The sequence below is a fragment of the Neofelis nebulosa genome, chromosome 7, assembly GCF_028018385.1.
Source record: "Neofelis nebulosa isolate mNeoNeb1 chromosome 7, mNeoNeb1.pri, whole genome shotgun sequence".
NCBI classification, from domain to species: Eukaryota; Metazoa; Chordata; class Mammalia; order Carnivora; family Felidae; genus Neofelis; species Neofelis nebulosa.
In genome coordinates, this window is record NC_080788.1 from 31,403,761 (window position 1) to 31,416,059 (window position 12,299).

At 59.8% G+C, this 12,299-nt stretch overlaps 1 protein-coding gene across 1 annotated transcript in view; it reads left to right on the forward strand.

Moving 5' to 3' along the window:
• Positions 1-12,299, forward strand: part of CSPG4 (chondroitin sulfate proteoglycan 4) — a 40,385-nt gene that overhangs the window by 22,206 nt on the left and 5,880 nt on the right. Inside the window, exons 8-14 of the mRNA XM_058736979.1 lie at positions 1,958-2,121; positions 3,535-7,077; positions 8,421-8,903; positions 9,265-9,441; positions 11,103-11,301; positions 11,382-11,516; positions 11,644-11,810. Coding sequence (XP_058592962.1) covers positions 1,958-2,121; positions 3,535-7,077; positions 8,421-8,903; positions 9,265-9,441; positions 11,103-11,301; positions 11,382-11,516; positions 11,644-11,810 — 4,868 coding nt within the window. The remainder of the gene's footprint in view (positions 1-1,957; positions 2,122-3,534; positions 7,078-8,420; positions 8,904-9,264; positions 9,442-11,102; positions 11,302-11,381; positions 11,517-11,643; positions 11,811-12,299) is intronic.

Consider the following 12,299-nt stretch of genomic DNA (forward strand, 5'->3'; position numbering starts at 1 on the left):
ACTTCACTTCCTGCCTGGTGTAGGCCCTGACCGTGACTGTGTTGCGCATCCACCCTTAATAAGAGGGAATGTGGATGGGTGTGTGAGCTCCCGCCCACTCAGGAGAGGGAGACGGACCCCTTCCCCTTGCATGGCAAACAGGTGAATGTTTAGCTTTCTGGGAGAGAGAACCCTGATTTGTAGCGTTTGCTTCTTTCCATTGTATAAATGTTCCCACCGGGCAACATCACCTGGCTTGCAAAAATCCTGAAAATTTAAGTCAGCTCTTGCCAGCTGCTATGAGCTCCAGGCTGCCAGAGTGACGGATCCATCCTGCGGGGGCCACTTGCCCCCGACCTTCCTTTCGACTGCCCTCAGTTTAGTGAGCTGCATTTTGGTCTCAAGAATCAAGGAACGCCCTTGCAGATACGGCGCCCCTGCAGGTGCCTGCCCCCTGTCTGTTCTCTGGTCTGCCCCTCACTGGCACCAAGCTCTGCTGGGTCTGCTGGGTTTGGTGGTTCTCATCTGATACCTTTAGCCCCTCAGATGAGGTTCTGGCATTGCCAGCAAGTTCTGGCAAGAGGAGTGAACTCAAGGGGTTTCGACTCAGCCTAAGAGGAAGAGCATTATCGTTCTTGAACATCTGTCTGGACTCCTCCAGTGGCCGATGCCACATCCTCAGGCCCATGTCAGCTGGCTCAGGCTGGCCAGGGAAACGTGTGTGGGCTGGTGCCAGATCGTCCCTATCAAAGCCATCAGCCTTTACTCACTCACACGGGGTTTAAGAGAAGCCCAACAGAGATGAGTCACCTTTTTAACCCATTCCCGTCTCCCCTCCCTTCCCTAGCCCTGGACATCTGGGGACAGAGTCAAAGTTATATTTGGCCCTAATCTCTGCAAAAGGAATAAACCAGAAATTGTTGCAGCTGGTTGGAGGTCAAGGGAGGCTAATTTGGAGAAGCTGTTTGGAGGAGGCGGCAGCTTAAAAAGAGGAGGTATCCCGGTGCGGGACAAAAGGGGCCCTGCACAGTGACCACTGACCTTGGGAAACCTCAGATATGGCCTGCTTAGGCCATGTGGACCTGAGAGGCCCTCTGGCCCACTCTCCAAACCTTCGGCCCCTCCCAGGCCTTGTCTTCAGACAGACCCAGGCTTGGAGAAGTCAGCTGTTGTTCCCCAGCCGTGGTGGAAACAATAGGGCCGGATCTGACCACTCACCAGGGACTATCAATAGCTCTTCAGCAGGAAGCAATATGGGGTGATGTAGGAAGTTCTGGCCCATTTGGGGTCCAGCAATGCACATGGTCTCCATCTGGCCTCAGAGCCTTTGCTCCTTGCTGGACTCAAGCTGATGAGCTGCCACCCCCACCCCCAAAGACAGCTGGGAGCATGGTCCAAGAGAGAAGCGGAGATGGTGGGTACCACCACCAGGCCCCAGCCGTGGCCCCAGCCCACCCACAGAGGTAGGTCATGGCGTGGACAGTGTTGCCCAAGAGCCAAAGCATGGGGCATGTCATAGAAAGAATTTGAGCAGGGATCAGTTTGAGGTAGGAACGGTTCTCCTGGAGCTCCATTTCTGGGGGCTGCGACCACCAGGCCAGGTGACGCAGTGAGGGATGGTTTCCCTTTAGGCCCAAGAGGGACTAGACCCAGAATGGAGAATCCTCTAGGGCCCAGGAGATAAGAGTCAGAGCTGGCAGAGGCCCCTGGCTCCAGGAACCTTTGAGGAGGAGACCTGAGTTGCTTGGGATGGCTGGGTCTGGCTTCCTATGGAGCCAAGTCTGGGCTGGACACAGGTGAAGCGGTGCCTTCTGGCGCCAGGACCAGGCAGGTGACAAGGCAGTGCCACACAGGAGAACTGTGCGGCCGCACCAGCATGAAACCCCCTCCCTGCAGCCCAGCCCACCAGTGTTCTCTGCAGTACCTCTCCTCCTCCAGGCAAGAGTCTGAACTTTGACCCCAGCTCCCTCTCTCCCAGCCTCCTTCTTTGGTGAGAACCACCTGGAGGTGCCCGTGGCCACAGCTTTGACCGACATAGACCTCCAGCTGCAGTTCTCCACGTCCCAGTCCGAAGCCTTGCTTCTCCTGGCAGCGGGCCAGGCTGACCACCTCCTGCTGCAACTCCACTCCGGACGCCTGCAGGTCAGTGACATCTCCCTGCTGGCCTCCTCCTCCAGCTTTGAATGGCCCCCAGCCAGTTGGGTGACCTGGTGTGAGTCACTTTCACCTTGGGGTCTCTAGGTCTCCACTGTGCAATGGCAGCTCCAAACGGGGGACTCCCACACAGACGGGCTGTGCCCTGCAGCCCTCCACCCACACTTCCCCCCACGACCCCCGACCAGGGTTGTGCTTTACCACACCACCCACCTGCATTCCAGCCCCCAAGTGGCCTCTCACTGCCAGGCCCCCGCTCATTCCACTCCCTCTGCCTGGGCCCTGCCTCACCCCAGCCCCACCTTGAGTGTGGACATCGCTTCTTCCAGGAGGTGCTCACCTGGGCTGGGTACCCTCTCCTGGGCTCCCAGCAACCCCTGCAAATCCCTCTGCCCGAGCACCAGTCACCCTGCAGCTCCGTTGTCTGTCTACCATGGTAACAACCAGCCTACCAAAGCATCTCCATTTTTCCATTTCATCCTACAAGTCACCCCCAGCTTTATTAGCAAGGAGTCTTCTGGCTCTGTCTTGAGGCTCCCCCCAGCCGTGAAGAGTTTGAGAACCTGAGGCCTCAGTCCAGATTTGGGAAAGCCATCTGCTTCCACACCCCAGCGGGGAGAGGACTATGGGTGGTCATCCATCTGCTGCTTCCATTGCTTCTCACTGCCACAAGGTGTCACTGTTGAACAAAGGCCTGGTACTGCCTGGCACTGATGCTCTTCCCTTCTGCCGGGTACGGTGATGCCACAGCCCTGTGGAGGTGCTCCGTACTTGGACTCCCAAGGCCACAGTTCTTAGTTCTCTGCTCTTTCAGTTCCCACACTCTGCCACCACCCATTCTAGCATCTGGTTGTGGGAACACCACACCTGAGTCAGTTCTGGGGCCAAAGTCACAGAGACAGAACCATGTTCTTCTCTCCCCAAGGATCCCTCACCTCAGGTCAAGGAGCTTTTGTTCACTTAACCTTCAAAACAGAGAGCTTCTGATTGGGCCCCCATCCCTGAACAGTGACCCAGTGACCCCAAAGTGTCCAGGGGATTCCCACGTGCCCATTTTTCCACGGGTGAATCTTCTGGATGCCAGGGTGGTTTTTCTGACGGCTCTCACTCAGAGAAAAGTGGGAGAGAATTAAAAATAGAGGCTGAATCTCTAGGGAAGCATCTTGCTACGTGTCATTCCCTGATTCACATCAGGGACCCCAGAGCCCATCCAGACCCAGCACAGAGATCACTTTGGTGAGCGTTTGGGGGATGAGTAAAGAGGTGGCAGGAAGGGGACGGGGTGGCATGAGAAGCTCTTGTCCCAGGCCCTCTGCTCTGGGGACTCCAATGTGGCAGACCAACTGTGTGCTTACAGTAAAAGCAGATGGATCCCTACTGCATTCCTCCCTCTCTCCTCAGGTCAGACTCACCCTGGGCCAGAAGGAACTGAAGCTGCAGACCTCAGCTGGGACTCTGCTGAGCGACTCCATCCTCCACACCGTGCAGCTGACTATTTCCGACAGCGAGGCCCTGTTGTCAGTCGATGGGCTCCTGAATGCCTCAGCCCCAGTCCCGGGAGCTCCCCTAGAGGTCCCCTATGGGCTCTTCCTGGGGGGCACTGGAAGCCTTGGCCTGCCCTACGTGAGGGGAACCAGTCGGCCCCTGAGGGGCTGCCTCCATGCTGCCACCCTCAATGGCCGCAACCTCCTGCGACCACTAACGCCAGACGTGCCTGAGGGCTGTGCTGAAGAGTTTTCTGCTGATGACAGTGTGGCTCTGGGCTTCTCTGGGCCCCACTCACTGGCTGCCTTCCCTGCCTGGAGCACTCGGGATGAAGGCACCCTGGAGTTTACACTCACCACTCGGAGCCACCGGGCACCCCTGGCCTTCCAGGCGGGGGGCCAGCACGGGGATTTCATCTACGTGGACATATTTGAGGGCCACCTGCGGGCTGTGGTCGAGAAGGGCCAGGGCACTGTATTGCTCCACAACAGCGTGCCTGTGGCCGACGGGCAACCCCATGAGGTCAGCGTCCACGTGGATGCTCACCAGCTGGAAATCTCCGTGGACCAGTACCCCACACGCACTTCCAACCGTGGGGTCCTCAGCTACCTGGACCCACGTGGCAGTCTCCTCCTTGGGGGGCTGGACACAGAGGCCTCTCGCCACCTCCAGGAACATCGCCTGGGCCTGGCGCCGGGGGCTGTCAATGTCTCCCTACTGGGCTGCATGGAGGACCTCAGCATCAATGGCCAGAGGCACGGGCTCCGGGAGGCCTTGCTGACCCGCAGCATGGCAGCCGGCTGCCGGCTGGAGGAAGACGAATACGAGGACGACACCTACGGCCCGTACGAAGCTTTCTCCACCCTGGCACCTGAGGCTTGGCCAGCCGTGGAGCTGCCCGAGCCCTGCGTGCCTGAAGCGGGGCTGCCTCCTGTCTTTGCCAACTTTACCCAACTGCTGACCATCAGCCCGCTGGTGGTGGCCGAGGGTGGCACAGCCTGGCTTGAGTGGCGGCACGTGCAGCCCACGCTGGACCTGAGCGAGGCCGAGCTGCGCAAATCCCAGGTGCTGTTCAGCGTGAGCCGCGGGGCACGCCACGGGGAGTTGGAGCTGGACATCCCTGGTGCCCAGGCACGGAAAATGTTCACCCTCCTGGACGTGGTGAACCGCAAGGTCCGCTTCGTCCATGATGGCTCTGAGGACACTTCTGACCAGCTGGTGCTGGAGGTGTCAGTGACTGCTCGGGGGCCCGTGCCCTCCTGCCTCCGGAGGGGCCAAACTTACATACTGCCAGTCCAGATAAACCCTGTCAACGACCCACCCCGCGTCATCTTCCCACACGGCAGCCTCATGGTGATCCTGGAACACACACAGAAGCCGCTGGGGCCAGAGGTTTTCCAGGCCTACGACCCAGACTCTTCCTGCGAGGGCCTCACCTTCCAGCTCCTTGGCACCCCCACCGGCCTCCCCGTGGAGCGCCGAGACCAGCCTGGGGAGCCAGCCACCGAGTTCTCCTGCCGGGAGCTGGAGGCGGGCAGCCTAGTCTATGTCCACCGTGGTGGGCCCGCCCAGGACCTGATGTTCCGAGTCAGCGATGGGCTGCAGGCCAGCCCTCCCGCCACCCTGAAGGTGGTGGCCGTCCGGCCCACCATTCAGATCCGCCACAACACCGGGCTGCACCTGGCCCAGGGCTCCGCCGCACCTGTCTTGCCCGCCAACCTGTCGGTGGAGACCAACGCTGTGGGGCAGGATGTGAGCGTGCTGTTCCGAGTCACCGAGGCCCCGCGGTTCGGGGAGCTGCAGAAGCAGGGGGCAGGTGGGGCCGAGGGTGCTGAGTGGCGAGCCACGCAGGCATTCCACCAGCGGGACGTGGAGCAGGGCCGCGTGAGATACCTGAGCACCGACCCACAGCATCACACGGAGGACTCTGTGGAGAACCTGGCCCTGGAGGTACAGGCGGGGCAGGAGATCCTAAGCAATCTGTCCTTCCCAGTGACCATCCAGAGAGCTACAGTGTGGCTGCTGCGTCTGGAACCACTGCACACTCAGAACACCCAGCAGGAGGCGCTCACCACAGCCCACCTGGAAGCCACCCTGGAGGAGGAGGAGGCAGGCCCAAGCCCCACCACCTTCCACTATGAGGTGGTTCAGGCCCCCAGGAAGGGTAATCTTCGGCTACAGGGCACACGGCTGTCAGATGGCCAGAGCTTCACCCAGAATGACCTGCAGGCCGGTCGGGTGACCTACGGGGCCACGGCACGTGCCTCGGAGGCAGTCGAGGACATCTTCCGTTTCCGTGTCATAGCTCCGCCACACTTCTCCCCACTCTATACCTTCCCCATCCACATTGGTGGTGACCCGGACGCCCCCGTCCTCACCAACATCCTCCTCTCAGTGCCCGAGGGTGGCGAGGGTATCCTCTCTGCTGACCACCTCTTCGTCAAGAGTCTCAACAGTGCCAGCTACCTCTATGAGGTCATGGAGCGGCCCCGCCATGGGAGGTTAGTTTGGAGGGGGGCACGGGACCAGGCTGCCACGGTGACATCCTTCACCAACGAAGACCTGCTGCAGGGCCGGCTGGTTTACCAGCATGACAACTCTGAGACCACAGAAGATGACATCCCATTTGTGGCTACCCGCCAGGGCGAGGGCAGTGGTGGCATGGCCTGGGAGGAGGTACGGGGCGTCTTCCGTGTGGCCATCCAGCCTGTAAACGACCACGCTCCCGTGCAGACCATCAGCCGCGTCTTCCACGTGGCCAGGGGTGGGCGGCGGCTGCTGACAACAGACGACGTGGCCTTCAGTGATGCTGACTCTGGCTTTGCCGACACTCAGCTGGTACTGACCCGCAAGGACCTTCTCTTCGGCAGTATTGTGGCTGTGGATGAGCCCACGCGGCCCATCTACCGCTTCACCCAGGAGGACCTCAGGAAGAGGCGAGTCCTGTTTGTGCACTCGGGGGCCGACCGCGGCTGGATTCAGCTGCAGGTGTCGGACGGGCAGCACCAGGCCACCGCGCTGCTCGAAGTGCAGGCCTCGGAGCCCTACCTCCATGTGGCCAATGGCTCCAGCCTCGTGGTCCCTCAGGGAGGCCAGGGCACCATTGACACAGCTGTGCTCCACCTGGACACCAATCTAGACATCCGCAGTGGGGATGAGGTCCGCTACCGCGTCACGGCTGGTCCGCACTGGGGGCAGCTGCTCCGGGCCGGCCAGCCAGCCACAGTCTTCTCCCAGCAGGACCTGCTGGACGGGGCCATTCTCTACAGCCACAACGGCAGCCTTAGCCCTCGAGACACCCTGGCTTTCTCTGTGGAGGCAGGGCCTGTGCACACAGATGCCACCCTGCAAGTGACCATTGCCCTAGAGGGGCCACTGGCCCCGCTGCATCTGGTCCGGCACAAGAAGATCTACGTCTTCCAGGGGGAGGCAGCTGAGATCAGAAAGGATCAGCTGGAGGTAAGGGACCGGGGGCCAGAGAAGGGGGGCCCTTCCATCCAGCCTTCATGCCCTGTGTGCTCGGATGTTTGGGGATGTGCCCATGGTGACTCCTGGGTCGGGTGTATGTCCACACCTTGGGTGTGCGGCTGTACTCGTGCATGCTGTATGCCTGAGAGTTTCTGGGAGAGTTTGTGTGTCTGCCTGTGAGTTGTGCGGGCCTCCACATGTCACGTGTACACGTGTACATGCTGTGGCTAACCATGCAGATTCCTGCCCCCCCAACCCATGGAATCTCTGAAGTGGAGCCTGAGAGTCTGTATTCTAATAGTAAGTTCCCTGAAGGGTTTTCATGGGTACAGACTTAGAGGACTGTAGGCCTTGGAGACAGACTCGTTTGACCTCCAGGCTCCTGAATCCTCAGCTCTTTTCCAAGACCCCAAACCAGGCCTGAGGATCTGGAGAGAGCTGCTCACCATCCAAGAACCTCACAGAGCAACCACAGGCCATCTAGCAGACCTGCCAACTTGCTGTGTGACCTCAAGCCAGTCCTTGCCCTCTCTGGTACACTGCCAATTTCAGATACACTGCCAATTTCTGAGCCCCTTGTGGTTCTGGCTGTCTGTGTTTTGGGGGTGACTTTGACTAAACATGTCTGGCATCAGAAGGGCTTTGCCATGAAGGAGGCAGCATCTGAGCCGGTCTTTGAAGAGTCTGGGGTTTTAATAGGGACAGTATTCCAGGCAGAGGGAACAGAATTCTAGAATACAGACAGTATTCCAGGAAAAGGCACAGAAGCAGGAATGTGAATTTGGGAGAAGTGTGTCCTTTTGTTGCTGGACCATCAGGTGAGGGAGCACCCAGTGGCCATGGGGCTGGACCCGGGTCTTAAGCTCCGCGAGGCACGTAGTTTGTGGTGACTGTGCCTCTCTGAAGGATGGAGCGCCCTCTGGTGGTGAGTAGTGGTGATAGCAGGGGCAGGGACAGCCTCTGTGTATGTGTGTGCATGTGTGTTACGTGCATTACTTGTGAGATGTACCTATCTGTGTAGTGATATTGTATGTCTGTGTCACTGAATCTGGGCTGTGTGATTGTGCACATCGCTCAGGGAGTGTGGGTCTCGGGGGCTGTGTGATCACGTGACTGGGGGTGTGGGGTGGTGAAAAGTGCAGCCCCTCTAACCAGCTGCACCTCTGGGTGTCGTGTGTGTGAACCTGAGTGCGTGTCTGAGTAAGCAGTGGTGTCTGGGCCACTACCTGGGGGAATTAGGGAGACATGGAGACTGAGCCTGTTCTGGCCGCTTAGGGACCACAACAGCCTCCCTCTGTGACCCCTGATGGCTCCTCTGACCCTCTGTTAACCAGGCAGCCCAGGAGGCAGTGCCACCGGCGGACATCGTGTTCTCAGTGAAGACCCCGCCGCGCGCTGGCTACCTGGTGATGCTGTCCCACGGCGCCTCTGTGGCTGAGCCACCCAGCTTGGACCCAGTGCAGAGCTTCTCCCAGGAGGCAGTGGACGCGGGCAGGGTCCTATACCTGCACTCCCGCCCCGAGGCCTGGAGCGATGCCTTCTCCCTGGATGTGGCCTCAGGCGTGGGCGCTCCCCTTGAGGGTGTCCGTGTAGAACTGGAGGTGCTGCCTGCTGCCATCCCACTGGAGACACAGAACTTCAGCGTCCCCGAGGGCGGCAGCCGCACGCTGGCCCCTCCACTGCTCCGCGTCACGGGGCCTTACTTTCCCACACTGCCAAGCCTTGACTTGCAGGTGCTAGAGCCACCCCAGCACGGGGCCCTGCGGAGAGAGGAAGGTCCTCAAGAGGGGACCCTCGGCGCTTTCTCCTGGAAAGAGGTACAGCTATTAGGGAGGCCCTGGGGGTACAGCCCCGCTCTGGGGGCAGAGTGGGGGAAGCCACAGCAACTCCCAGTCTGGGGTGTTCACAGAGAGGAGGCAGGATGTTCACATTTATGGAGCACCTCTGCTTCAGATGACTTATGTCACTCCTTCGTCTCTGGGCATATAGAAACCACTGTCCCATTTCCTTCACTCTGGGAGAAATGGTCGTCCCCATTTCCACCTGCAGAAACTGGAGCTCTGTGGGAGTCAGCCTCCTCCCACACCCAAAGGCAGAGCATGAAGGGTGCTGGGCCTGATACTCTCTCTGATCTCAGGCCTGCTGGGGCCTGACCTTCAGCCTTGCGCCTGCCCGCAGGTGGAACAGCAGCTGATCCGCTATGTGCACGATGGGAGTGAGACGCTGACAGATAGCTTTGTCCTAGTGGCTAATGCCTCAGAGATGGACCGCCAGAGCCATCCGGTGGCCTTCACCATCACCATCCTGCCCGTCAATGACCAACTCCCCATCCTTACCACAAACACAGGCCTGAAGGTGAGAGCCGCCCGGGATCACCTCCTACCTCCCCTCCCAAAGAGAGAGGCCCAGCCCACAGCTTCCCCTCTCCAAGCCCGTTTCCTTTTCTAAAATGGGCACCATGCCACATGCCTCACTAGTTGGGAAGAGAGAAGGGCTATTGCACTGAAAATAGAACACAGGTATGAGAATTTTATTGAACACTTATAAGTGCAGTAGGCAGCCTTGTGAATGGCCTTGCTGTTCCCTGGATTCACTGTCAACAGAAGGCTCTTTCTATGGCTCAGGACCAGAACTCCTGAAGAAAGTCCTTTCAGGCCCTTAAGAGTAGACTCCAGGCGGAGAGTGGTTAGGGTCCCTACTTTGGCCCACACCAAGTGAAGGTCCCAGCTTGGCTTTTCAAGCCCCTGATCTTTACATCGTTGCAGAACAGTGGTGCCCTCATTCAGCAGAGGTCAAAGCTGAGGCCCAGCCAGGTCACAGAATTTCTCCTTGGTCACGGAAGTAGTTACTAGCAGAACAGAAAGGGTATGGCTTGACCAAGATCATATAAGATAGTGGATGGGCAGGGCCTTGATGCTGGCTTCTAGGGTCAACAAGAGTCATGGAAGGATTCACCTGACTTGGGCCGTCTGTGACATGAGGCACTGGACATCTTTGATGGCAGAGGATGTACCTGTGGGGAGTGGTCCAATGTGGGGAGAGGGCTGCTCTGGAACCACTGGCAGGTGGCACTGTGTGGCATCTTGGCCACCAGGTGGTGCTGTCCACCGTGTTTGTGCCAGGAGCCCAGTGCCAAAGCCCCGCCTCCAAACATCGTGGTCCCCCTTCAGAGCTCTGCCTGGTGGGGGGGGGGGGCGGGGGTTAGCCTGGGGCTGGGAGAAGGTGCCCCGGGATCCCAGAGGGCTCAGCTTTCCAGGTAGGGGAACCCCCTCCCCAACACTGCCCAAGTTGCTGACCCAGCTGGGGTTGTGTAACAGGATCCCAGAAATGGGATCCCAGAAATGGGATCCTGCCCTGCTGGCAGCCTGAGGGGGGCTCCCTTCCCTGAGCATGGGGAGGGGCTGCCCACACCCCTCACTCACCTGGTTGGGGCTTGTGACTGCACTGGAAACACCTGAGCCCTCATCCCAGTGCTGCTTTGGTGGCATGGGACAGGACCCAACAGGAGAGGACATCAGCCTCTCCAGCCCTGTGCCTCCCAGGCCCTGCCTCACCTGCAAGGGGAGCCCACTTATAAGCAACCTGGGGTGGCAAAACTCACCATCCCATAGTGTGCCCAGCCCATGCCCAGACTCACTATGGAGGGTCTAAAGGGAGACCTCTGCCCTGCCAGTGAGAACCAGATAAAGCAGTGCAGTCAGTCAGGGTTGGGGGTCTCTGAAGGGAGAACCTGGTGAGGGTAAGAGGTGGGGCTTCCTGAGGGAGGGGGACATGAGCTGGCCTTGAAGGACAAGGCAATATTAGGGCAGACAGAAAGAAGGGAGCCTGTGCCCTGGGATGAGAGGGGAAGGTGAATGGGGTGGAGGGCCCTTTGTGAGGGGGGGCCCAGAATGGCACGGGCCTCCATGACAGCTGAGGGCCTGAGCCACAGTGCGATGATGATGGCCTCAGGGCCAGGGAGGAACAAGGTGGGAGAGCTTGGTGGGGATAGAACCTTCACAGGCGTGTGTCCCCAGATGTGGGAGGGGGCCACTGTGCCCTTCCCTCCGGAGGCCCTCAGGGCCACAGACAGCGACTCAGGACCGGAGGACCTGGTCTACACCATCGAGCAGCCCAGCAATGGGCAGGTAGTGCTGCGGGCGGCACCGGGCACCGAGGTCCACAGCTTCACACAGGCCCAGCTAGATGGAGGGCTGGTGCTGTTCTCACATAGAGGTGAGTACTGAGAGGTGGGATGCCCCGAGAATGGGGAGCCACCATGGGCCAGCAAGACCCAACTTCACCCCCGTCCTCAGGAGCCCTGGATGGAGGCTTCCACTTCAGCCTCTCCGATGGTGAGCACGCTTCCCCCGGACACTTCTTCCGCGTGATGGCCCAGAAGCAGCTGCTCCTCTCGCTAGAGGGCAGCCGGACGCTGACCGTGTGCCCAGGTGAGTCTGTGAGCATAGGCATGCCTGTAGGCCGGGTGACACCCCAGGGTCACGCTGCCTCCCAGCAGCCGCAGGCCTCGCCCTGGCTCCTGGTCAAAAGCCAACAGGCCCCTTATCCCTCTCACAGGGTCGGTCCAGCCGCTGAGCAGCCAGAGCCTGAGAGCCAGCTCCAGTGCAGGCACGGACCCCCACCACCTGCTCTACCGCGTGGTGCAGGGCCCCCGGCTGGGCCGGCTGTTCCACGCCCAGCAGGGCGGCTCTGGGGAGGCCCTGGTGAACTTCACTCAGGCTGAGGTAAGGGCCCAGCTCTCTACAGCCACCACTTAGACTCCATTCAGCCTCGGGTGGCCCACTCTGCCGGTGGACACGGGGGCACCGCTCCCACATCGTTAGCAGCAGACGCTCGCCGGCCCCACCACAGGCCAGGCTGTGCATGCCTTGCCCTCCCAGAGCCACCAGTCTGGGAGACAGAAGGATGCAAGAGGTCAGGGCTACAGGAGCCCAGAACAGGGATAAGGTCCTGGGGCATGGCTTCCAGGAGGAAGCTGCAGTTGGACCTTAGGAGCTAGAAAGGATGCTTTGAGCTGGGGACACTAGCTTACCCCAGTGGCTAGTGAGGGGCAGTGCTTGGTTCGGGGGGGTGGAGTTCAAGATGAAGGCAGCTGTTGGGCTTGTGAGCAGAGGTGCAAGCCTGGAGCTCAGGTCAGGAGCCAGCAAGAAGCAGAGTGGATCCTGGGAGCCAATGAGTGGACACAAGGCAGCTGAGGAGCTTGAGTGGACGTG